At 38.6% G+C, this 27,903-nt stretch overlaps 1 protein-coding gene across 3 annotated transcripts in view; it reads right to left on the reverse strand.

Annotated features, from left to right (window-relative positions):
• LOC552340 (glypican-4) overlaps positions 1 to 27,903 on the reverse strand; it is a 98,636-nt gene that overhangs the window by 3,016 nt on the left and 67,717 nt on the right. For all 3 annotated transcript variants that reach the window (XM_016914154.2, XM_026442747.1, XM_026442748.1), the window contains 4 exons: positions 6,805 to 6,975; positions 3,743 to 3,885; positions 393 to 641; positions 126 to 294 (listed from right to left, as the gene is read on the reverse strand). In XM_016914154.2, coding sequence (XP_016769643.2) covers positions 126 to 294; positions 393 to 641; positions 3,743 to 3,885; positions 6,805 to 6,975 — 732 coding nt within the window. The remainder of the gene's footprint in view (positions 1 to 125; positions 295 to 392; positions 642 to 3,742; positions 3,886 to 6,804; positions 6,976 to 27,903) is intronic.

Here is a 27,903-nt window from a genome sequence, read left to right on the forward strand (position 1 = left end):
TAAACTCCCGTATGCGTGATTCGTGGCCGGTCGTGGATGGATTATATTCCCTCTCCTCCCTCCCCTCTCCCCGTCTTCCCTTCTATAATTACCAGGATGGAACAATGCACGTGGAAATTACTCACCGACGAAGTGATTCCATTCAGTGTCCAGAGCCGCATGCTGGGCAAGGCAACCCTTCATCACGTTGGCGCACATGTCGCCGCACGCCAACACGTTGCCGGCTATCCCGCTGCACGAAGGGCAGACGGTCATCCTCGTGAGAGCAGCTGCGCACTCCGCCGATGGCTTCAACTGGGGAATCGATCGATCGAAAAGTTTTTTTCCAAATGGATTTTGATTTTTATTTATTATTTATTATGTGTATATATATGTTTTGTTTATTTATATACCGATTGCATGTTCTTCAAGACGTCGGCGGCCACGGTCAGGGCCTGGCTGAAAGCCCTCGTCGCAACGAACGATCTCTTGATCTGTACCCCGAGTTTCTGCGGGGCGTCGCCGAACGGCCTGATCTCTTTCATGTGCTCACCCACGCATTCCATGTATTTATTGTCGAAATTGTACTGACTGTTCAACACGGTGAACATCTTTTGATACAGGGTGTTGAAGAAATTGTCCATCGTGTCGTCCAGATCGACCTGAAGGTTCAACGAATCATCAGATTGAGAGAAAAACTTTGCTTTTGTTTTCTGATTTATAAAAATATTAATTGCATTATAAATTATAAAAATAAGCGCAACAACGATACACGGTTTTGGAACTAGGAATTTCGATCGTTCATCTTTTTAATTACTATATCTATTTTTCGATACTCGATCGATAAAAGAAGAAGGAAAAAAATATAGAAGTTATCGAGTTCGAATTAAAAGTTAGGAATCATCAGTTGAGATTTTGCTTCTTTCTTTTCTGCCTTATAAAAATAGGCGGAACAACGATACATGGTTTTGGAAACAAAATGGGAGGGGAATTTATTATAATTAATTACTATTTCTATTTTCCGATGAAAGAAGAAGGAAAAAAATATAGAAGTTATCGAGCTCGAATTAAAAGTTAGGAATCATTAGTTGAGAGAAAAACTTTGCTTTTATTTTCTGACTTATAAAAATACGCGCAATAACGATACACGGTTTTGGAACTGGGAATTTCGATCGTTCATCTTCTTAATTATTATATCTATTTTCCGATACTCGATCGATGAAATAAGAAGGTTAGGAATCATCAGTTGAGAGAAAAACTTTGTTTTTATTTTCTGTTTTATAAAAATAGGTGAAACAACGATACATGGTTTTGGAAAGAAACTGGGAGGGGAATTTCGATCATCTTCTTAATTACTATATTTATTTTCCGATACTCGATCGATGAAAGAAGAAGGAAGAAAATATAGAAGTTATCGAGCTCGAATTAAAAGTTAGGAATCATTAGTTGAGAGAAAAACTTTGCTTTTATTTTCTGACTTATAAAAATAGGCGAACAACGATACATGGTTTTGAAAACAAAGTAGGAGGAGAATTTCGATCGTTCATCTTCTTAATTATTATATTTATTTTTCGATCGATGAAAGAAGAAGGAAAAAAATATAGAAAATATTGAGAGAAAAGCTTTGCTTCTGTTTTCTATTCTGTTTTATAAAAATAGACGATACACGGTTTTGGAAACAAACTGGGAGGGGAATTTCGATGATCGAAAGATGAAGAAAGAAAGAAAAAAAAATATAAAAATTGTAACGATATCGAAGAAAGGAGAATAAAATTTTTCGAAAAATCCTCGATTGATATTTTTCTTTTTCCTATTCAATTTCCTATATTCAAGCGGCGGAGAGTTTATGGAAAGGGACTTTTCCTTAAGCCTTAAAAGTCGTTGTTTCGAAAACGTCGATCGGAAAGATAGAGAGTGGAAAGGAGCCTCGATAAATTTGAATCCCTCGACGCGATATATCACGGCCGCGTATAAATTCGTTATCCTGCAGCGACGCGTGCGATTGCGACCGATAATATATTCATGCGGGGCCATTTTCGAGGACCGAACCGGGTCCAAGTGGCGCTCGCTGAATAATTTCCAACCGATTTGAATGACAATCGCCACCCTCGAAACATCGCCGTCTCGTTTTCGCCTCCCTCTTTTTTTCGCGCCATTCCTTCCTTCCTTCCTTCCTTCCTTCCTTCTTCCCTATCTCCCTTCTTTCGTCCTCACTTTCGAGTGATCGATGCGACTCGAAATCGTCCTCGCGTGCCATATACGTTCAAAGATTAATCCTTGGACAAGAAAAATTCCAAAAATTCCAAATTTACGAAAAGAGGTTGAAAAGAATAATTGTAGCAATGGCGATGATTCGCCAATTGTTCTTAGATTCGTATCCTTTCGATCGAGGGAAGAGTGGTACCAAAGAATCAAACAGAAAGAGAATCGAAGGGAAGAGAAATTCCAACGGTGAGGAATGGTAATGTCTCGTTAACTGTCGAGAAAAACGTGGCATAGAAGAAAAAGAAGAAGAAAGGAAAGAAAGTTTCCTTTCTATTCGTAAGATGCACGATAAATTTAAGACAAAACAGGCCGAAATTACAAGTATAATTTAATTCTCCCTCTATCGGGCTTACGATCATACCCTTCGATATACGGGAATTGATAAAAATCATCCCATCCCCTTAATAACCTCTCCACCCAGAAAACAGAATACGCTTCCATTCTCCTTGGAAACCGTTCCCTTTGAACATTAATCCCGATACAAAGGACAACCCCCGGACACGGATAAAGGGAAAACCGTCTTGTAATTGCCGAGCTCCCTCGGGGGAGAGGGGGGACGCTTGAGGATGCGAATGTGTAAGAAAAGAGAGCGGGGAAATTTTGCTGCCTTTTATCGGGTAAACGGTCGCGAGCCCGTCACAAGCATTGATTAAACTCGAGAACCGCTTTTCCACCACCCTGTCACGAAGTCTCGTTGCTCGCGGTTAAACGTCCGGTGGACGAGGGTCGAGGTTTCCAACCCAAACTTTTGCCCCTCGACGACGAGCCTCCTCCTTCTCTCTCTCTCTTTTACTCTTCCTTCTCGACGAGGTTGTCCACGGATGGGATGAAAGCCACGACGAACAAATTCTTCCGCGTTTGAAAATCGAGACCTCCCCTATCGATTTTATCCTGGAATTTGATTTGTCCTATCGCGAGCGAAATTGGATAGTCGTTCTCCCTCGAGTTAGGAGGAGGAGGATGGAGGGGGAAAGGGAAGCTGAGAATTTTCTCTCAGGAGTTGGTTAAAGATGAAATTTTATTTTTTAATTTTTCCATCTGTCTTTTGCGATAGTAAAATGGGGAGGATTTTGTCTTTGCGATTAAAAATGTAAATGCATTCGTTCGGGTAAATGGAAGACGTGGAATGTTTTATCTTTCAATTTTTCCGTTTATCTCTCGATAAAAGTTAACAACGATAAACGAAAATGGGAAGAAACGATTTTGTCGATTAAAAATGTAAATGCGTTCGTTTCGAATATTTTATTTTTCAATTTTTCCGTTCGTCTCTATCAGCCATAGCTTCGATAAAAGTTAAACGAAAATGGGAAGAAGCGATTTTCTCTGTGAGTCGATTAAAAATGCATTCGTTCGAGTACGTGGAACGTTTTATTTCTCTCGATAAAAGTTAACAACGATAAAGAAACAATTTTGTCCGTGAATCGATTAAAAATGTAAATGCATTCGTTCGAGAGAGAGAACTCAATTCCAAATTTTTCGACATCAACTCGTGACTTACCGTTCCCTTCGCGTAATAATTCTCCAATTCCTTGAACAAGTCCGTGAACACGTACGCGTTCTGCTCGTAGAGGGTACCGTAAGTCTTCTTAAACATCTCGTGAAAGACCCTCTTGCTATTGGCGAACAGATCCTTGAAGAAGCCTGTGAAAAGAAAGGAGAGAAGAATATTTCAAACAAAACTTTCTTCCCTCGATAACGATGATCCCGTTTCAAATCCCGGAGGAATAATTTGAGGAAGAAAGAGGTGTACACAGCGCGATAAATAATTTATACGAGTTGTTAATCGATCCGAGGAGAAGGAAAAAGAGGTAAAACGTAATTTCCTTAATTGCACTTCTGCTTCTCCTGTGACTGGGAATAATTCGTAATTGCGGAGGAAACGAATCGATCCACCTGTTCGAGACAGATAGGGGGTGGGTGGCCCCCCCTCCGTTACTCGAGATTTGCAAATCAATCATAGCCCCGATTTATAACTTGGCGGATTGATCACGCGTTGACAACATTCGCCCCTTGTTTGAATTTACAGCCTTCCGTCTAATTCGCAAGCGTTAATCGACCCAACCCTAAAGAATAACATGAAGAGAAGGTTTAACTTTCGTATCTTTAATCTCTATCTTATTAGAAGAAGATAAAGACACTGATGAAACTTTTGATAAAAAAAATTTTTACTTATAAAATTAATCGAAAGAAAGTAATAATAATAATAATATCTACTTATCTTATATTCGTTAACAATAATTAACAACAACGAACAATTATTATTTATCGAAATAACAATGTAAATAATATGCATAATTTATTAAACAAGTCATCGAATCGAAACGGTTATCGGTTGGAAGAAATCGGAAAAAAAATTCTTACTTATAAAATTAATCGAAAGAAAGTAATAATAATAATAATATCTACTTATCTTATATTCGTTAACAATAATTAACAACAACGAACAATTATTATTTATCGAAGTAACAATGTAAATAATATGCATAACTTATTAAACAAGTCATCGAATCGAAACGGTTATCGGTTGGAAGAAATCGGAAAAAAAATTCTTACTTATAAAATTAATCGAAAGAAAGTAATAATAATAATAATATCTACTTATCTTATATTCGTTAACAATAATTAACAACAACGAACAATTATTATTTATCGAAGTAACAATGTAAATAATATGCATAATTTATTAAACAAGTCATCGAATCGAAACGGTTATCGGTTGGAAGAAATCGGACGGAAAATAATTGCGGGGAGAGAAAGAGGAGAAAAATCGTGGTCGTGGCGGGGAACAATGGCGTCGACCGTTCCTGGAACACCGTCCGACAAAGAGAAGCCTGCGCCACCCTCTAACGCGCGTAACCTCGCCAACCCCCTGACACAGAGGGGGCCTGAACCCGTTCTTATCGTCACTTCAGTCGCGAAGAATGTGATTAAAATTCCTTTTAACGACGCTGGGAGAGAGAGAGAGAGAGAACACAGGTGAGCCTCTGTGTAACGAATCGTTGACGTCGGCGACGACGCCTTCGCAAAAAGCTTCGGGCTCCGCGTCGCGTGAAAAGGGAAGGAAGCACTTAGCGCCGGCTACGAACTTCGCCAGCCTTTTAATTCGCGATACCATACGCTCCGCGACTAATTCCATCCTCCATATTTACAGAAACTTTTTTTTTTTCAAAGTTCGATCGAAGAATCGTCAATGGAATGAACAAATTTCGAGAGAAAGTGGATTTTGTATACGATATTAATTTCTCGACAATATTAACATTTATCAGATTTTTTAAAAATAAAATATTCATAAATAATACTGATTTACTTCCATCACGTTACTTTGTTCTCAATCATCCATAATGCAAAACAGATGGATGGAGAAAAATATTACAAATTCGTAAAAGAAACAATAATAGTTCCAACAATAGTTTCAAGCTTCTTCTTCCAAAACGGACTAAGAAATTAAGTGAGAAAGGGGAAAATTTCCAAGACGTTATATATCTGTTCACTTTCTCGCCTCTTGGTCTATCTTCCTCCCCTGTGTATCAATGTTCCTGCACGCTCTTTCTCCCCCCTTCCCTCATCCCTCGACGCACTTCTATCGTGGCGAGTGGCAGGCAAAGTGGATACGTAGCTAGATGCGGGGGTGGTGGCGGCTCAAAGGGAAGCACAACGACCGTCGGGGAAGCCGTGGCGGTATGGAAAGGTCGCATGGGAAAGATTGAACCTCGAGGAGGATGGTTTGGGAGGAAAGGTTGGTGGTTATGGTGGCGCGAATTTCGCGTAATTTCGTTAATGAGAAATCTCGCGCCTCGTCCAATTTTCCATCACGATCGATCGCCGTTTCCTTCCAATCGAATTTCGATAGAGATGTTACCATCTGAACGTTTTCATAATTGTATACATAACTGTACAACGTATAACGGATTCGTACGCGATAATAAATTTCCCGTATAGAATGGAGGAAAATTTACGACACGGTCGTAAAACAGGGGAGCAGAAAAGATGGCTTGGAAAATTTTCGTTCGCGACATTCGAATCAGGATTTACATTTCACATTTGGAAAACGTGTAAGTGGAAATTAACCGGTAATAATATTTTACGACGGGTGATCTTTCCTTTCTGTTGAATCATGACCTCGAATCGAATTCGAGAAAATTCCAGAATATATATATTTCTTCGTATTCGTCCATCCGAAATCTTATTCCGCGATCAAATCTTTTGCAAATTTTCTTTCGAGATCAAAGAAAGGAAAAAAATATATATATTCCACTTCTCTTTTTAAACTCTTACGAAATCACAAAGATCCCAAAGTGAGGAAATAGTAAGAGGTGAAAAAATCCTCGCAAAGAAAAACGTCGTCTGGAGAAAGATTATATACATATATACACCGACTGATCAAACGAAGTGGCACCGCCTCTCGGAGAGGCAACCTTCCACGCAGTTTCGTCGCTGTGTGTGAACGTTCTCGAGTGGACTTCAACCCCTTCTCGTATAAACACGGAAAGAAACGAGATATATATATATATATATAAAAAGAGAGAGGGACGATTAAAAACGTTGAAGGAAGGTACTCACTGTGGAACCTGGACCCTCTCGTGGACAGGACTTGGTGCAACCGTTGAAGAGTTTCTTTGGTGGCTTTCTCATGTTTGTCACGTGCCCTCGCCTGCAGTCTCACCTCCATGTCCGCGGAACAGCACACCTCGCCGCCGCTTCTCACGCTCCCGCATACTTTCAGCTCTTTTGCTGGAAAAACGAACGGAAAACGAGATTAAAAACCACCCTTTGCTCCTTTTTCCTCTCCTTCGAGTTCCAATTTCAAGTTCGTTCAAGGATGGTCAGAGAACAAATTGATTCTTCGTAATTGAATTTTTTTTTGTTTTTAGGATTATTCAATTCTTTTAGAGAGGAATCTTAATTATTTCTTATTCGAGTTTTTTCAAAGGTTAATCTTGAAGAGATTTCGAAGGATCGTAGGAATATAATAATTCTTTTGACTTTTATAAATTTTGTTTTTATTTGGTTTGGAACGTTTTTTTTTCATTTTGAAAGAATTTGAAATGGATAGAAAGGCAATTTCAAAGTCTTTCGATTTCGAAAATTATAAATGTACAGGAAGTGAATTGGTATAATTAATAACTCGGATTAACGTCTGTCTGCTTTGGAAATGATTGGAATACGCGAATGCCCAATTCGAGACAATCATTTATAATTTTCGACGCATAAATTTAATTAATAAGTCTGATTATCCTCTTTCCGCCATGGAGTCACTGTCGATTATGCTAATTACGGACGGATATAATGGAAATATTTAAACATTGATCAAAGCGATAAAATTATATAATTTCTACGCGATATAAATATCATTTGTTATTATTACCAACTAATACTGGATAAAATATACTATAAAATCCATCTCCCTATAACGTACAGAAACGAACATACAGAAAATATTTCATCTCTTTGAATTTCCAATAATTCATTTATATTTTTCTTTCCCCATAAAAATACACCTTTCCTTCAACATTATTGAAAGCAAGATTCATCAAGATATCTCTCCATAATCCTCTCATTTTTGACAAGTCATTAACGATCAACCAATAAACATTTTGCATTTCTCGACATAATCCCTGTATAATTGTTTACAGCAATAATGGTGTGTCCCCATAAATATAAATTTTCAGAAAGGAAAATCGGGAGGAGGAAAATTATCTTCCAGGGAAACGGGAACAATAGGAACAATCGAGGTGTCGTGAAAGGTGTATGTACACACGAAGAGACCTGACAACAAATCCGGATGAATCGTAATCGGCCGCTTCTTTACCCTTTTCGTGGCGACAATAAGCCACGTTTCGACCTGTCCAGGATCATTCTCGAACAAACGATCTCTTCCCTTATCGCCGGCTATCATATCTGCCAATATTTCCACCCTTCGGTAAGCTAATTTCCAACTTTCTCTCCCCCCCCCTTCGTTTCCCCCTCTCCGCCAAAGTTTGACACGCGGCCGTAAAAGTAATCCTGAGATTCATTTCCGGCCGCGCGCCAACCCATTTTCGGGATCGCGACATTAACGAGGAGAATAATCGATTACGCGCAGCGAACAATATTAAACGCTCGCAGCAGAGCAACCTTCTATCTATTCAGTTCTGATTCTATTCGGTTGATGGAGATTCGAGAGAGTTGAAAAAGTTAAAAATTTATGTTATTTTGAGCAAAGTTATTATAATTGAATGGAATAAATTGTTAAAATTTGCTTTTTACGTTTACAGTTATTTGGGATTATTATTATTATTGTTATTATTATTTTGAACGATAAAATTGGAAACGTAAGATAATTTTATTATATTGAATTTTTCTCGATCACTATATTAATAGATTCTCGAACTCGACAACTTGTTTTCTCGTTTTCGAAATTTTTCGATAAGCGAAGCGATTAGATTAGATTAAAAAAGAAAAAAGAAAAGAAATATAAATATATATGTGGAAAATATAAGATATTGAGTTAATAGTGGCGAAAACTAGCCGTAGTGTTAAATATCGAAGAGGAGATCCATTCTCTCCTCCTTCTTTCTCAATTTCCCTCATCTTCTTATCTTTAGCGATTTAACTTTTCAAGAAATCATCGTATAATTCTTCCAACATTCTATCCAGAAAACTATCCAAAACTATTTGGCATTTATACTTGCTCGTAATTCCCATTCCCTTGGCAACGATCGGCCATTACGCGCGAGCAGGGAGACGATAATAAGCGTCGTAAAAGCGTATTTGGATCGAAAGGAATTTATATCCCCCTCGTATAAAAAAATAAAAAAGCCTGACGGAGACGAGTAATGATAAAAAAGAAAGGAGAAAAAGGAATATGAAATAGAAGCGGGGGAGGAGCGAGGTATCTCGAAGAGGCATTTGACGAACTACCATTAAAAGCCCCTCCTCGGCCCAGACACCGAGACGACTCACTCGTCCTGCTGCTTTTGCACCGCGCAAAGGCTCCGCACACACACACACATATACTTAAAGAGGGGGAGCGGCAACCCGTTTGTTAGGGGTCGCCAAGACGCGACGCGCTTCCGTGTCGCGAATTTCCGCGATGCCGGCTGCTTTTTCCTCCTGGAAACGGGGGGAGGAGGAATTATGAAACAACACGAGTCGATGGAGGCAGGGTGGATTCCGCTGACTGCGAATGATAGGAGGGGAGGGTTGCTTCCGGGGAGATTCGGGTTAAGCCGGAGGAAAATTAATTCTCGTTTAAAGTTTTGCAAGCGTGGAAAGGATTATTTGCTTTTTCGATGTTTTTTTTTTCTTTTTGAGGGCAAAGGGGGATTGAATTACATTATACACGCGTTACAATTCGCGCGAGGTAACTCGAAGTTCGAGAATCGTTTACGATAATGGAATGGAAATATTGGAAAGATTCCCTTTTCTTTGGAAAATTTTAAAGTATCACGTAGAAGTAGATAGGTATTTTTATTTGTTTATTTATTCTTAAAAATTATACACTTATCCATTTTACATTATACAGAAGAGAACACGAAAGTTGATATGATTAAAGCGTCGAGCTTTATTTATTAAATAAATGTTTAAATATTTCCCTTTCCCTTGGAAAATTTTAAAATATCACGTAGTAGATAGATATTTTTATTTGTTTATTTATTCTTTTCGAAAAATTATACACTTATCCATTTTACATTATACAGAAGAGAATACGAAAGTTGATATGATTAAAGCGTCGAGGCTTCTTCATTAAGTAATGAGAGATTTAAATTCTCGATCTGTTGAGATAATATTCGAAGAAGAGATAAAACATGGATTTTAAATTAGATACATTAGACTTGAATTTAACTTGCAATTCCAATCTTGTTCAAGCCGAATCGTTTATCGGATTGAAATTGATCCCGTCGATAGGATATAGATACACATTTTAAATAAATAATCGACACTCTTCCCTCGACAATCTTATATAAATTAAAATATAAAACCTCGAAAATTCAGAACCAAACGAAACAACATTTACATCAAACGCTCGCTTCATCTCTCTCTCTAAACATAGATCAACTTCCTCCCCCTCCCCTATCCGATCGAATCGATCATACACGTGTCCGTACACCTTAACACGGCCGATTGATTCGAGGTTAATCGAGCCGTGGGAAACCGCAACTTTCATCCTCTCCCTTTTTTTTTTTTTTTTATAAACGAAAGGTCAGCTTTCATCGCCTTATTCGAACGTTTTTATTAAAACGAAAACAGAGGCGTTTTTCGACACGAGGATGACACGGGGATGGCCAGCATCGAGAGGGATCGGCAATGGATAATCGAAAAATGAGAGGTAATGGGATTAAAGGGACACGAGCATCGAAGGGTCACGCTCGAATTTCATTTCCATCGCGACCACCGGATAATCCCGTTTGTAATGAATCGGTCGAAACGATATTCGGCCGAGAATTAACGGGAAATTCTCGTTCTCGTGACACGAGCCGAATGGTTTCGATTCTTCGAAATGCCCGGTAAATATATCGGTAAATATATTATTATATTTTATTATTATATTATATTATTATATGTCGGACATGCGTCGCTGACAAAGGTGACGACAAAGATTATTGTCTCTGAAAATGATGCGGCCACGCAGGCTAAAGGGATAATGGCGAAACCGAGCAATAAAATAATGACTCGGAAGAATGCGGGATAATATAATGCGACTTTCGCCTACCTGAATACGCCCCTTTACGACTTTCGTAACCTTTGTTTCCTTCCCTTTCTCGGGAAAAAACCAATTAGAAATAACGCGAAAAGGAATTATTCCTACGGTTAATAAATTATATTCACGAAAATATTTCTTCGTCTACGAGAGATCATTAAGCTGGAGAATGGATGGGACGAGGGGAGAGGATATTCGATTTTACTTCACGTGCGGCAAGTTACGGGTTGGAAAAGGGTTGCTATTCGATTAGAAGTCACCCTTGCTCAGAAGACGCGTACGCAGATGTACCAATTTTCCAACGGGGAAACGAGAATCGATGAGAGATGCACTGTCTTTGATCTTCGGGAATAAGACCAGCTCGTGACAATAGGAATGGATGCGGTTGATTTTACGAAATTCTCCTATCTCTTTTCTCTTTTAAATAAATAAAAATTGAAAAAAGAACGCCCAAAATAAAATAACAAGAAGAAAGTACATCCAATTACCGATTCTACTCGATCTAGAAGTTAAAACAAAATGAATAATTAAAATAATGATTATAAAGGAGGAGGCAACGATTCCTCAAATCGGATCCTTCAACGGAAAAGAAAAGAGAGAAACGGAGAAAGAGGAAGCTGTTCGAATGGAACGAAAAAGAAGAAAAAGAAAATGCAGCAGGAGCGTCTCTTTCCTTTTTTTTATTTTTCGTTTTCCTTTTTTTATTCCACTCCTCGACGCTCGAACGAGCTTTCACCCTTTAACGAAACTCGAGGCGACTCTTTCGTAACCGATTCATTATTATTCAGGGCGAATCGATGATAGCAAGTTGGCGCGATGGAGCCGGCTCATTCACGCGCATTCGAAGTAATTACTTTCGTTCCGTTTGACGGCTGGGAATGGAAAGGGGATGGATGGGTGGATGAACAAGCCCGCTTCTGCTAAATGCATCACTCGATTCCTCACGCCCGACCAAACTTTTCCTTCTCCCGCATTATTTTTCTTTTTATTTCCTTCCCGATCTAAAATTTTTCCGAATAACACGAAAGAAAGGGGGTTGATATTATTGCGTTACACGCTCAATTTAGAAACCGACTATCCATGATATTGAGGGAAACTTGGTTATTTTACGAGGAAATTCGTTTATTAAATTCGAAAATTCTAATTTCTATGAAACGGATGACACGAAGTTGTACAATTAAATTTTATTTCAAGAAAACCTCGAGGTTTCTTCGTTTCCTCCGGAAATTTGTACGTTTTCCTCTCCAAGTTAAAAATATATCTGTGAAAATATAGAATGTGTATAGAAATGATAGAGGGAATCGTTCATTTTCCTTCCAAATTTCCCGAAATTTTTTCGATTATTTTCGCGAGAAAACAGCAGAGCGCGTGGAACGAACGTCTTTTGACTGCCATTTAAAAGGGTGTTACATGTGGAAATTGGGAAATTTCCATTGTAAGTGGATTTCCACGAATAGGGTCGCTGGGGCCAATCTCCAGCCAGGTAAAGGGTGGAATTCGCGCCGTTGCTATCGCAAACATGGAGGGAAAAAGTGTAGAAAAATGCAGCAACCCCGGAAGGGGGTGGTGTCTCGAACGAGATTCTTCTGCCATTTTTTTCCATTAACGAGCAAATATTATTCGTTCGTTCCTTTTTTCTTTTTTTAAGCAAATTTTTTAACAGCAGCATCTTATTTCCCTCCTTTTAAAAAAAAGAGGGAAATGAAGAGAGTTCGAATGGTGAAAAACGTGTAAATGGATGTAAAAGAGAAAATATGTACGAGATAAGAGGGAAGTAAAACGAGTAAAACCGGAGAGTAAGATGTTTTAGCTAGCTTTTGTATTCAAAAGCAACGTACAAGACTATGAATTTCGTGAATGCTTACAAAAAGAGTATATATAGAAAGAGAAAAATAACAGTGTAATTCTTCCTTTATTTACACAAAGCTTTTTTGAAGTAACGATGATATTTTTAAGCTCATTGTTATACTATATTGATTTTTTAATTATATTATTACAAAATTCAACGTTGATATTTTAATAAGAAAATTTTGTTATTGAAATGTAGAAATTCAAATATCATATAATTTTTGTATTAAGTTTTGCACACAAATGATATAATTGTTAGTTAAAGAAAAAATCAAAATTTCTCTAATCTTTAAGTTGAAGTGACGGATGATGTTTTCTTAGATTTTCTGAATTCGAATTCAAAACTGTGGTGTACTCTATCGGTGCAAATGCGTACCTGGATGCCACGAACGGAACGGAATTATCCTTAACTGTAAACGATAAGACATCCATTCTACGGACAGTATATCATTGAATAATAAAGCGTCTTTCTCTGTAGTTTTTGAAAATTTCTACAAGTTTCAATTGTCGATATCGAGCGGAGAAAAGATTTACGATTTTTTTTTTTATTTCGCTAATTTCGAATATTTTACTTAATTTCATAGATCAATCTCGTCAATAATAAAATTAGGCATTCCATTTCTAAACTAAAAATCTTAAATCTTTTCAAGATTCGACATCCTTCGTTTAAATTCGAAATTGTGGTGCGCTCTATCGGTACACAAACGAACCTCGATGACCAATCAGTCAATCAGTAAAAACGCAGAAAGAAGACCAATGCACGAATTTTATCAATCTCGCAAATATATATTATAATAATCAAACAAAGTTTAACTTTTAAACCTCGAATGAATCTTTCCAAGACTTGATTCAAAATAACTTTATATAAATCCACAAAATTACAATATCAATTCCTCAAAATTATCTTAGCAATCCTTAAAATCGAAACTTTCCTAAAACTCTCAAAAACTTGCAAAGATCCAACGACTCGAATCCAAAGTTTTCCATCCTCCTCCCCATTTGGGGGATGAAAATTACAGTTATTGGCGATACGAGATCGTTCCAGCCGAATACAAATGACACACGAAACCTCGTAATTCCTCGAACAAGCAACTTCTCCCCTCTGGGGAGGTGCTCGCGAGGCGAAAGTGTTTGCGCTGGTTGGAAAGGAAGAGTTGTCGAGGGAGTCGATCCGTGGCCTATGTTCCGTCTTGGCGAAATTGAAAACAGGCTGGAAATTAATGGGAGTTCGGACGGTGGTTGCCAAATATTTACACGCCGGGCCTGCCATTTCCATAAAGGTGAATCCTTCGAGGAGGTTTGCTCCTCCCTTCTCCCTCTCTCTCCCTTCGATCGGAGAAAGGGAATTTTCCTTCCGCGGATAAATCTCGAGGGGTTTGCCCGAGACGAGCGAGATTTCGAAGACATCGATCGAATTTTCCACTTATCTCGATTGCGGTCAACGTATAAGGGAAGGAAATCCCTTTCGCGAAATTAAAGGATACGAGAAATGATCTTTCAAACTTTTGTAACAAAAAAAAAGTAAATTTTATCGAAGATGTTTTTTTAGTTTCCATTAGAATTCTATTGTTTCTTCCCGATTAAAGATTAATCGTAATAATAAAAATAAAACTATCAGAAACTTTTGTATGTACCTTTTTAAGACTGTTTCTTTCCATCGATTACGATTTGTACGATGAAATATTTTGCACCATCATCGAAACACGCTCGATCGCGATTCATCTCGATTCGTATCCTCACGCGATGAGAGAAGAGAAAAGAAGAAAGAGAGATTGAAAAAACGAGAGTAGCCGAGGTTAAATCGCAGGGAGGAAGAAAGAGCCGTTTCCGTCCATTCATCGACCGCCACCGCCAAATATTCCCAGACAGAAAAGAAGTACATAACGGCGGATGAAAGGGAAAAGAATAAACGAAAACGTAGAAAAAAAGAGGAGAAGGAGGAGGAGGAGGAGGAGGAAGGAGAAGAAAAAAAATGGCAAAAGTAGGGTTGGCGTGAATCAGAGGAAGACAGAGACGGTGTTGGAGCGTCGAAAACCTCCTCCATTCTCCCTCGTGTTTTCCATTGCGTCACGTACACGTAGACACCACGTGCACCATCCCATCCCGCGGCGAATCTTCGTTAAATATTTACGAGCGTGCCGAATCGGCCTCTGTCCAAGCGCTGGGAAACGTGGCGAGCTTCTTTCTCGCGATCAATCCCGCGTCGATGCGGCCGCCAGACAGGCGGGACGTCGGACCGACGTCCAGACGAGGAGTATCGTCGTCGTCGTCGCCGCCGTCGTAGTCGTCGTCTATTGTTGGACGAGCGCTGAAAACGCTCGTCGAGATTTCGATTCGCTTGCGTCGGCCAAGTTGCATCGATCCAAGACCAGTTGGAAAAGATTAAAAAATACAGATGATCTTTCTTCCAAGATTTGATTTCTCGTTGCGCCATCGATTAAAGATAAAGTTATTTGGGATTTTTCAGAATTTTATCGAAGATAACTATCTTATTTTTCTCCCATTCGATACGAATATCTGTGAAAATGTCGAGATTTCGATTCGTTTACGTCGGATCGATCCAAGACCAGTTGGAAAAGATTAAAAAATACAGATGATCTTTTTTCCAAGATTTGATTTCTCGTTGCGCCATCGATTAAAGATAAAGTTATTTGGGATTTTTCAGAATTTTATCGAAGATAACTTTCTTATTTTTCTCCCATTCGATACGAATCTGTGAAAATGTCGAGATTTCGATTCGTTTACGTCGATCGATCCAAAAGCAATTGGAAAAGATTGGAAAATACAAATTCGATGATCTTTTTTTCCAAGATTTGATTTCTCGTTGTGCCATCGATTAAAAATAAAGTTATTTGGGATCGTTTATTCAGAATTTTATCGAAGATAACTTTCTTATTTTTCTTCCATTCGATACAAATATCTGTGAAAATGCTCGTCGAAATTTTGTTTACGTCGACCAAGTTGCATCGATCCAAGAGCAGTTGGAAAAGATTAGAAAATACAGATTCGATGATTTTTTTTCTAATATTCGATTTCTCGTTGTGCGATCGATTAAAGCTAAAGTTATTTGGGATTTTTCAGAATTTTATCGAAGATAACTTTCTTATTTCTCTCCCATTCCATACAAATATCTGTGAAAACGTTCGTCGAGATTTTAATTCGCTTACATCGAATTGGATCGATGGAAGAGTTGAAAAATGATCGATTAGAAATTTTTTTTTAGGAGAAAAATAGTGATTCTAGATTTTTGAGATCTGATTACTCCTCGTGCAATCGATTGAACGAATACTGCTGGGATCGCTTATTCACAATTCTATCGAGACTTTCTCATCGAATATTCTTTGGAATCTATTTTTTTATTTCGAAAGAAAATTGCAAATTTTTAGATAACTTTCTTGTCTCTCACCCACGAAAAGAGTCAGATTCGAAGTCTCTCTCTAAATTCCAAATCAAAGCTTGGACGAAGCTTGGGGCGCGCGAAAAAAGAAAAAGAAGAAAAAAAAGAAAAAGAAGAAAAAATCGGAGAGACACGTTTATTTGTCGTTCCCCGGTTAGCATTCCGTTGTTCCGTTTAACAAAGCGAACGTGTGGACGCGTAGCCGGATGCACAGGGAGGACACAACAACGTAACCCACGATTTTATCGATCGTTCGAGCCCATACAGAAGGCAACGGTGTATCCACGCGACAAAGGCGGAACCACCGCCTAAAGTGGGACTACCGGTGTGTAACAATGTAACAGGCGCTGCTCGCCTCTCGTTTCCACCAGAAGTAAACGCGTACGTGTTTCTGAAACGCGCGAAATTAACGATCATGATAATTGTGCCAGCGTGAAGAAAGGGGGAAATCCTGACACGCAGCCACTCTCCCTCCCCTCCCTCCCCTCTTTCTCTCTTTCTCCCTCTCTCTCTCTCTCCCCCGTCCTTCTTGAACCCCTGCGTGCAAACACCAACCAAACACCCCTTCTCGGTGAATATGTACGGACGAATATATACGGGGTGTCCCATTCCGCTCCGCTGAGGATTGAGAATCGTTTACACCGAGGGAGTCGAGGGGAAAGGATAACACCTTCGAATCCCCGTTTCCTTCTTTCCAGAAGAAAGAAGGAAGACTCCAGAAGAAAGAAGGAAGACACCAGAAGAAAGAAGGAAGACACCAGAAGAAAGAAGGAAGACTCCAGAAAGAAGGAAGACTCCAGAAAGAAGGAAGACTCCAGAAAGAAGGAAGACACCAGAAGAAAGAAGGAAGACACCAGAAGAAAGAAGGAAGACACCAGAAGAAAGAAGGAAGACACCAGAAGAAAGAAGGAAGACACCAGAAGAAAGAAGGAAGACTCCAAAAAGAAGACTCGTCACTTTTCTTTCCTTTTCCTTAATCTCAATCGAATTAATCGAATTCGATGAAATTTCATCCCCTCCTTCTTCAACCTAAAACAAAAACTCGCATTACTGCTCGGTATAAAGAGAGAGAGAGAGAGAGGATAAATAAAAGGAAAAGGGGGAGAGAAAAAGAGAAGAAACGACGCGTCAAAGGGAGGGCTGTTTCGAGTGGAGATTAAATAAAGAAGAAAATGAAAAAAAAAACGACGTCGCGCTGGGAAAGCTGCTTGAAAGCTGGCGAGAGGTTGAATCGTGAGGCAGGCGGCGCGTACACACCCCGTATGAACGGCGATCATTGTGTGCAATGAGCAACCACGGTGGGCCGCGCGTTTGTTAGCCGATGAAAGAAATTCGCATTTGCGAAGTTTCACAGCTACGCCCTCGACCGAAAATCGAAAAACTCGCTCCCGCTAATCGATAATTGAAGAAAAGTCGAGCCGACACCCCTTCTCCTTCGAGGGGAGGGGGCCGAAACAATCGAGCGCGACTTTGGGGGTCGATTCCACTTTTCTTCCGCAAGCAACTCGCCCCCGAATAAATAAAAATGGAGGGGAAAGAGAAGATTCGATCTTCGAGAGTCTATTTCCCTCTTATCTTTTCGTGTATCGAAATCGAAGAGGAGGAGGAGGAGGAGGAGAAGGAGGAGAAAGAGGAGGAGAAAGAGGAGGAGGAGGAGGAGAAGGAGGATTAAGATTATATAAAACTTTGAACTCGAACGCGTCCGTGTGACATTCGACAGGAAGAAACAAGAAGATAGGAGGAGGGGAGGAAAGGAAGGGGTAGAAGAGAGGAGAGGAGAGTGCATCGCGAGAGGACACCTGCGAAAACACGTAGCGAAAGTTTCTCAACGGCCGGTGTCGGCGTGCAACCGACGGATTTAGGGAGTTTTAGGGCGAAGCTTAGGGGATGGGGTGAGAAGACATAGGGTTGCTAGGAGACGCCCTCTTCCACATGTTATATTGCATTACCCTATGCGGCTCGTGTGCCAGCGCGGGGGAGAATTGGTTGCACGAGTTCTCGTGTTCCCCGATCCCGGTGTTTCGAGGGTGTCTGCGTAGAAAATCGTCGAGCCTGTCCTTCAGCCATCTTCCTTCCCCTCCTCCTGCTTCTTTCATATCTCCTCCTCCTATCAGGTGTAATCGTGTTTCTCTTCTCTTTTCTTCTCTGTTTCTCGGACATCGTGCGCCTTGACCCGCGCAATCTGAAGGCTTGTACGTATAAAACAAGGCTGCTCGTTTAACCTTTCGCGCGGTTCGTGTTTCGTCGAGGGATAATGACTCGACGACGCGTGAAAAGGTTTCGATGGTCGAGGATGCGAGAGAAACGAGGAGAAGGGGAGAGAAGAAGAGGAGAATAGTTGGCTTTTTTGAGATGGGACGCACACTTCAGAAGAAATAGAGATGAATGAAAAAAGTCTCAGAGATTTCTGAGAAGGATTTAATCCTTTTCGATTGTTGTACTTTGATTAAGTTATCGTGTTTAAGCGCGTAAAATATCGAGAGATGTTGCGTATATATCGACGGGGAAGAAAGGGAGAGGGAGAGAGGAAAAAGAGGACAAAAAGGTAAGGAAAGAGCAGCAGGAACGGTCTAACAGGTGGCTCGTAAAATAAGCCGAGCTTCCAATAAGCCTCTCGCGAACGCCGCCCTCCGGAAATTTTCGGAACTACATCTGCGTTAATTACCCGCAGTCCACTTTTCTACTCGCTCGCTACGATTTCATTTCGACCTCGATCTTCGAAGGAATAAAAATATACAACGCTTCTCGAATAATAATAAATTTATTTCGTTTTAAAATGTTATCTTATCATCGCTTGATGGCTCTGAAACGAGGAAAATAGAAATTAAAGAGGAATATTTCATCGAAACAGTGTAACGCGATTAGATAGATTGCACGTTAACTCTCTCTCTTAACTTTCCACCTCTCTTCGAAACATCACGCAACAACGATTCCCTCGAAACCGCGTGACACATCCGAGTGTACACTCGTTCGATTAATTCGTATTCGTGTCGCGTCGTATTCGAGGAAAGAGAGAGAGAATTGGTCCTCGTAAAACAGCCGTGGAATCATTATAATTTAGTTAGTCGCGCACGCGTGGCCTCGTAATCTCTCTCTCTCTCTCTCGAAAAAATGTCGTCTTTCGCGCGAGTCTGTCGCATACGAATGTGTCAGAGATTACCAGGACTCGTAATCGACGCGAATTTCTCTCGAATCACGATTGTTTAAACGTTTAAACGTGGAAGGGGAGGGGAAGAAAATTAAAAACGATGGAATCCAGAGATTCGAAATTATTTAGAATATTTGGATCGATCGAAGAGGGGGGATAGAACAGAAATTTCGTTGTTCCTAGAGAAAATGCAGAGTCGGTATAAGAAAGAGAGAGATGAAGAGAGGCTGTTTCGGGAGAAAACCTATGATTACCGTTCTTTTTATCCACCGACTCGAATTATCTAAACGCGAATAGGGTTATGAGAAACACTTTTCATCGTAATAACACGTGTTCCCAGCACGGAGATCGGTCCAAGTAATAACATCTACAATGTGAGATAGGTGTCAATAGCTACCTTCCACTCATTTGCATAATTCCTTACCGCAACGGGTAATTTTCTTCCATTGAATTTTTTTCGCCAAGAGTTCCCCCTTCTCTGGACAGATGAATCAATCTATATTGATTGAAATCGAAATACTCTGTGTATTCTCTCGAAATTTTTTACAGAGATAGACAGAAAAGAAAGTAAATGGTTTCTCTGGGAAAGAGAGGTAATAATAACGAAAAGAAATTTAAGAACAAAAGAATCGTGATGGAGAAAGTTTTCTTCGATCAATTCTCATTTACGAAATTCTCTTCGTTTCTCTTCTCTCTCTCTCTCTATATATATATATATTGTTAAAATTGTTAAAAAGAGAAGAAACTTTTGATCTAACCAACTTAATCTCAACACCGCAAGGTTCATTTGGAATGATTTGCCATTCGATCATCATTTGCTTTTTCGTTTCGAGGTGGGAGATGGTTTTATAGACACACGCGTGTTGCCAACGTGTCGGCGACAATGTGGCGCATCACTGAGTATTTACATTTCACACACGCCGAGGCCGATTACGTTTCTTCTCTCCGCGATACAAAGACCCCGATGATTGTACTTTTTCGTACAGTCAAACCAGGCTGATGTATAATTACGTGAGTTGGTTCTTTCGAAGAAAAAAACCGGAGGAACGAAGAAGATATTCATTGATGGTAATTTAGAAATTTTTTTAATTTAGAAAATAAAGAACAATCTCGTTTAAAGGAATCATTGGATAAAATATTTTCGATTAACGAAATATAAAATTGTCTAATCGATTAAAGAATGGAACTGTATTGCTTCAAGTATAATTTTACGAGTTGTTTCTCTTAAATATCAATTTCTCGAGATAGCTTTCACGCGGCTACGATTCTAATTGTGAATAACTGTGATTACTTACTTATTAAATTGAACGAGACGAATTTCCATAAGGACTTCGTTCCAAAGAATATTAACCGTCGAATAAAAATTAACATTGCAATGATCATTTCCGTTTCTATCTCGACGATTGAGGTGCCAAGCTATCGATTCAAAGCTAATCCAAAGTGTCTCTTGGAAGGTGAAAGAAGGAAAAATCGCGAGGAATAATTTTCCACGAGGCAGCCGGATAATTATCCCGAGGTGTAACAAATTTTCGAGGGTGGGGAGGGGTTAATTCGAACAATTACGGTCACTGGCTGGCCCCGCGTTCCTCTTTGTCGACGGAAAGACTTCTACGGGAACAATAGGCCCTTCCACGTCGCGTCGTCTATGTTTTAAATAAAAGCGCCTCCCCTCCTCTCACCCTTCCTCTCCCTTCTCTCTCTCTCTAGTCACAGCACGGTTGATATACTCTTGCGGGCTCTCGTTTACACACAGAGAGAAGAAAATATTCCTGTGTGTTTACCATGGCCGAGTTTAGATCGGCGCCATCAACGAGACGCGGGTGCACTGACCAAAGGACAACAACGTCCAGCCCGTGGTTTTCTAAACATAGGCTTTGGTTGGTCGCTGAACCCCCCCTCCTCCTCCTTTTTCTTCGACACAGGATGTTGATCGTAACGGGCACAATGCCGGCATTCGCCCCTCGTCAATTCGAATTCGAAACGATTCCATCGTTTATCAAAGAAGAGAGAGAGAGAGGTGGAGATCGAGAAATAGAAACGCGATATTTCATTTCTCTCTCTCTCTATTCCAATGTATCGTATTATAAAAATCGTTTGTGGATATTTTGGACAATTAATTCTTGCTTAAATTCAGATCAGAATTTCGTTATAATTGGATATTTCATTAATTGGAATTATAAAAATCGTTTGTGGAAATTTTGGACAATTAATTCTTGCTTAAACTCTGATCAGAATTCAATCAGAAAAGATTGGAAATTTTGAGAATATATTCTTGTCTAAAGAAGCCACGAGATTACACACTATTTTACTTGTTATAACTCGACGTTTCATCAATCGATTAATTACAAGGATCTCTTTGCATCTTTCTTGCTTTCTCTCTGAATTAATACATGAACTACGATTAAAAAACGAAGAGGCGAAGCGAAGAAACGCGAAGAAAGGACGCGTTGTATCTCCATCAATGTCTCCTAAAACTCAAAACTTCTACTAAAAGCTACTGGTAATCTATCCTCGAGCACGCATAGAGAGACAGACAGGCCCTTCGCAATCTGGTTAGCTTAATTCCGGGGCTGCGAAATCAGCCGCGATTCAGCGTTGCGTACATACGGGTACGGATCGGAAGCGATGGGGATCGGGGTGTTAATATTTTATCCCTCCCCTCCCTCTTGCGCCTCGTCCAAGCATCGGGCAAACACGCGCGTGGCCTGTATTTATTTTATTCGATCCTCATACGCCGGTAACGAGCGCCCCTGTCGCCCCTGGAACAGTACCTCCACTCTCTTCCCCCCCGTCGATCGCGTTACGATCGTATATTTGCCTTCCACCGCTGTTTGTGAATGAAATCTATAAGAAGAACCGCCCACTATTCTCGTACGTTTCTTTCGGGCGGAAATAGACGTAGTAGGAGAGAAGTTGGCTCGGTCGTGAATCTTGGAAATTAACACTTTAATTTTCTAACTTTCTTTGATTAAAAAGAACATGTGAATTTTTTTATTATTATACGTGTACAATTCTTTTGTAATTATATGTATTCTTTATTCTGATGTTTGTGCAAGTATTCAAGTATTATTCAATATTTTTGATATTTTGTAGAATAGAGAAGGAGAATTGGAAGGGAATTCTTTTATAATTGTATGTATTTTTTATTCTGATGTTCGTGCAAGTATTCAAGTATTATTCAATATTTTTGATATTTTGTAGAATGGAGAGGGAGAATTGGAGGGGAATTGGGATAAAGGAATGTGAATTCTTTTATTATTATATGTATATAATTCTTTTGTAATTATATGTATTCTTTATTCTGATGTTCGTGCAAGTATTCAAGTATTATTCAATATTTTTGATATTTTGTAGAATGGAGAGGGAGAATTGGAGGGGAATTCTTTTATAATTATATGTATTCTTTATTCTGATGTTCGTGTAAGTATATTCAAGTATTATTTAATATTTTTGATATTTTGTAGAATGAAGAGAAAGAATTGGAGGAGAATTCTTTTATAATTATATGTATTCTTTATTCTGATGTTCGTGCAAGTATTCAAGTATTATTCAATATTTTTGATATATTTTAGAATGGAGAGGGAGAATTGGAGGGGAATTCTTTTATAATTATATGTATTCTTTATTCTGATATTCGTGCAAGTATTATTCAATATTTTTGATATTTTGTAGAATGGAGAGGGAGAATTGAAGGGGAATTGGGATAAAGGAATGTGAATTCTTTTATTGTTATATGTATATAATTCTTTTGTAATTATATGTATTCAAGTATTATTAAATATTTTTGATATTTTGTAGAATGGAGAGGGAGATTATTTTGATGTTCGTGCAAGTATTCAGTATTATTCAATATTTTTGATATTTTGTAAAATGAAGAGGGAGAATTGGAGGGGAATTGGAATAAAGGAATGTGAATTCTTTTATTATTATATGTATATAATTCTTTTGTAATTATATGTATTCTTTATTTTGATGTTCGTGCAAGTATTCAAGTATTATTCAATATTTTTGATATTTTGTAGAATGGAGAGGGAGAATTGGAGGGGAATTCTTTTATAATTATATGTATTATATATTTATTTTGATGTTCGTGCAAGTATTCAAGTATTATTCAATATTTTTGATATTTTTTAGAATGAGAGGGAGAATTGGAGATAAAGGAAAATATAACGGAGGTGGATTTAGAAAATATATGGAGATTGGCGTAAAATAAGGGCAAAGGAAAAGTGGGTTATCAATTACACGATGGATAAATAAGCGGAAACGGCAATTGGATTAGGTGTCGTTGGCGTTGGTTGAAATTCCGTGATCTCTGCTCGCGTGATCATCGGCCGACTCCCACGATGTTCAAGAAACGTCGTTCCTCCGATAAAACGTTATCGTTTGCGAAACGGAGCCGAAGTTGTTAAGAAAGGTCGACGCCCTCCAATTCTTCCAAACGGATCAAATGAAACAAATTTCAATCCGTTGGATAGGAACGATACGAGCAACAATTCGGGAATGGGATATCCAGACAAGAAGAACGGGATCGTTCGCGGCCAGATATCATCTCTGTGGATATTATCGTCGTCGGGCTAGAAAATCGACGTGACGGCGAACAAAGGGAACGCTTAATGCTCTAGTAACCTCGACACCTCCACGACCAACCTGTGTTCACCCTTCCCTTTTTTCCTTTCCCGAGAGAATATTGTACCCGAAGCATTGAATGGAAGAAAAATGTCGGCGAGAGGAACGGAGAAAATTCACAGATTTCGCGAAATATTGCGAATATTCAAATCAATACGATCGAGATATTAATTTTTCTCTCAGAAGAAACTCCAATACTTATATTTCTATTTATTCGTTTATCTGGAACCAGACTCGTCTGCTACATCAAAATTATATTGTTTTTTTACAATATATAATATAATCGAGAAAGTGAATTTCCCCTCTCTTTTATCTTTCAACGACAGTTGATTTTAAAATTGAACGCTTTCAGCAAAAATGAAAAAAAAATTATAAAGATCGTTCGAGGTTCTGTACGTATCGAAATTCTCGAGAAACAGTGACAATTATATTGTTTTTTACAATATGTAATGTAATCGAGAAAGTGAATTTACTCTTTTATCTTTTAACGACAGTTGATCTTGAACGCTTTTAAGAAGAATGAAAAAAAAAATTATGGAAATCGTTCGAGGTTCTGTCCTTATGTACATATCGAAATTTTCGAGAAAGAAACGCAGTGATAATTATATTGTTTTTTTACAATATGTAATGTAATCGAGAAAGTGAATTTCCCCTCTCTTTTATCTTTCAACGACAGTTGATCTTAAAGTTGAACGCTTTCAGGGCGAATGAAAAAAAAATTATAAAGATTGTTCGAGAGTCTGTACGTATCGAAATTCTCGAGAAATGGTGACAATTATATTGTTTTTTACAATATGTAATGTAATCGAGAAAGTGAATTTATTCTTTTATCTTTTAACGACAGTTGATCTTAAAGTTGAACGCTTTCAGGGCGAATTATGGAGATCGTTCGAGGTTCTATCTTCTTATATATATATATTGAAATTCTCAAGAAAGAAACGCGATGACAAAAAAAAAAAGATGGTCGAGAAGAGGTTTGGAGTCAGTCGCGGAAACGACTTAATTGCTCAACGACTCGGATTATGCAAATGGAGCGTCGCCCACGCTAGCTCTAACTCGTTCGTCCCGTGGAAATATAACGTTCAAACCGCGTCCGGTGTAAGAACACTGGAAAAACCACTGGAAATTTCAAAAAGACGCGTTCAAATTTCCTCCCTCCTGGAAGAAATTTCATGCTGTATAAAATTGTATAATGGATATACTTTATAAACGCGATTATCGCCTCGTAAAACGAAGGAAAATTGAAATGAAATCCAAATAGAGGAGATGAATTTTTTGGTTAACTGGAAAGGCGTCGCTTTGATTGACGTTACGTATACGTTTTATAATATTTTTATCGTTTCATGGATACTAAGTTATTAAAAAAAAAAAGAAGGAGAAGAAGAAAAGGAAAAGAAATGTTACTTTTATATACTCTTCACGTTTTTTTTTTCCCTCCCATCCAAATAGAGATTAAGTTATAAAAACTGGCCTATAAATCTGGCTCACTCTCTGTCGAGCAAGTGAAAATGCGTCTGCCTATAAATACTCGCGATGATTTCGAATGGATCGTTTCGGCTTGGCCCTTCATCCACCCACCTCCTTTTCACGCGCTCCTTTTGCCCCTCCACTATTACGCTTATTCCGATTGAACGACCAATTGAACCGTCGATGACCCACGAAACTAAGGATATAGGCGAGAAATATCGCTCGATCCACTTACTCAAATTCAAATTTCGCGCCGTGTATTATTATTTTCGAGTTAAGTCTTTTGCGAGGGAAGAAATTCATTCCTTTCGATTTCACGAGATTTTTTCCTCGATTAGCTAAATTCTCTAAATTTTGGAACTCGATTCATCGAGGAAATTGGATTTTTTATCGAAAAATAAGTAAACGAATTCGGATCGATATGGATCCATATGGATTACAACTCTATGACATTTATGACAAGTGCTAACAACAAATGGAAAAATGATAAAAATTGGAAGAAAGAAAGAAAATTGGATTTTTATCGAAAAAAGTAAACAAGTTCGGATCGATATGGATCCATATGGATTACAACTCTATGACATTTATGACAAGTGCTAACAACAAATGGAAAAATAATAAAAATTGGAAGAAAGATGATTCCATGTTGGATGGAACGAAGAAAATTCCTTTTGGAATTTCGTAATGAGAATCGATCTGTTATCCTTTCTCCGATCACGATTCCTTAAATTTCTTTCGAATTACAACGTTGCTCGAGTAAAGAAAAGTGGTACGATTCAAGGTACTTTACTTCTCGTTATTATTACACGGTGGTATTCTCACGACTACGCGAAAATTGTCCATTGTCATCTCCGTGGGGAGGGGGGTAATCGTGTCCCGTTAAAAGTTGCAAAGCCCAGCTACAGTGCCAGCCGTAAGTTCGTTCATAATGTAAAGCTGTAAGTCTTTGAGTCGGTTTTTTTCATTAACCAAAGACGGAAAATCTTTGGAAGCAGGAAGTAAGCTCTTTCTTGCGAACTTGGTTGGAGAAGCTTTTAACGTGGTGCTACGGGTTTTATCACGGGTCAAAGTTATAATTTCTTAACGTGGCACGGTATATATTAATCCTAAGTTCTTCCATTAAGAAGAAAGTGCAAGAACTTTGATTTCACGCGAAGATAAGTTTCTTTGAAAAAAAAAAGAAAAAAATTATAAAGAAATTTTATCGCAGAAATCTAAAAGAATCTCGATCGAAGAAATAGTTGACGAGAATTATCGTTTAATTTAAGAAAAAATTATTGTCTTGAAACAGAATTGAATTTTGTCACAGAAATTTCGATTACCAGTGAAAATAATATTCTTCGATTTGAAAGAAAAGTAGTGCATGACAATTATTGTTCAATTTAAAAAAAATTTATAATTTTTTGAAACAGAATCAAATTTTGCCACAGAAATCTCAATCGAAAAAAAAAAAATAGTTGACGAGAATTATCGTTTAATTTAAGAAAAAATTACTGTCTTGAATTTTGTCACAGAAATTTCGATTACGAGTGAAAATAATATTCTTTGATTTGAAAGAAAAGTAGTGGATGACAATTATCATTCAATTTAAGAAAAATTTATAATTTTTTGAAACAGAATTAAATTTTGCCACAGAAATCTGAGAAGCAAGTACAGAAATCTCGATCGAAAGGAAAAAAATAGACGAGAATTATCGTTTAATTTAAGAAAAAATTATTATCTTGGAAATGAATTTCGTGACAGGAACCTTGAGTGAAAATAAATTTCTTCAATTCGAAAAATCAATTTGAAACAAATTTTATCTTTGCCAAATGGAAACATCGTTCCTAAAAATGAGAGCAAAGCGGGTGGTCCAGATCCAGATAGAATTTGTTTCTTCTCTCCGAGAAGGACAAAGAAATTTACTGGGCTCCGATCTCGCACGCGACCATTCTTCCTTCGCCGTCCAATTATCGGAACGGATCCGAGTTAAATTTATATTTAACGAACATTCCCATTCGCGATATATATCATCCGCCACGCGTTGCGCTGTCCAGTTTTCGAGGGTCAATTAGCCCCGGTGAGATCATTCCAATTTTCTCCAATGTTGAATCATCGACCTGAACCAAGAACCCGAACCAATTTTCGCCAGAAAAATCTCACCCAATTCTCCATCATCTTCTCCATTGAAGAAAAAAAATTCGAAACGTATTATTATTCGTCCCTCCTCGATCCTCCTCACACTTGACAATTAGATTTTTGAACGAACAGGATTGAATGGACGGGTGATAAAATGGTACGAATTAAAAATAGAGAAAAGTGTGGAGAAAGAGGAGGGTAAAAATGAAAGGTAGGCGGTATAAAAAAGTTGTGACAAGACGTGAGATTCGATCGGTCGGTCGGCATCTCGCCAGGATATAGACGTCCTCGTGGTCGTCGATTAAAGTGACCCGACGTGGAGGAAACCCGACGACCACGGCGGCCACCCTCCCTCCTCCTCGCCCCGATCGCGTG

The sequence above is a fragment of the Apis mellifera genome, linkage group LG9 (genome assembly GCF_003254395.2).
Source record: "Apis mellifera strain DH4 linkage group LG9, Amel_HAv3.1, whole genome shotgun sequence".
NCBI lineage: Eukaryota > Metazoa > Arthropoda > Insecta > Hymenoptera > Apidae > Apis > Apis mellifera.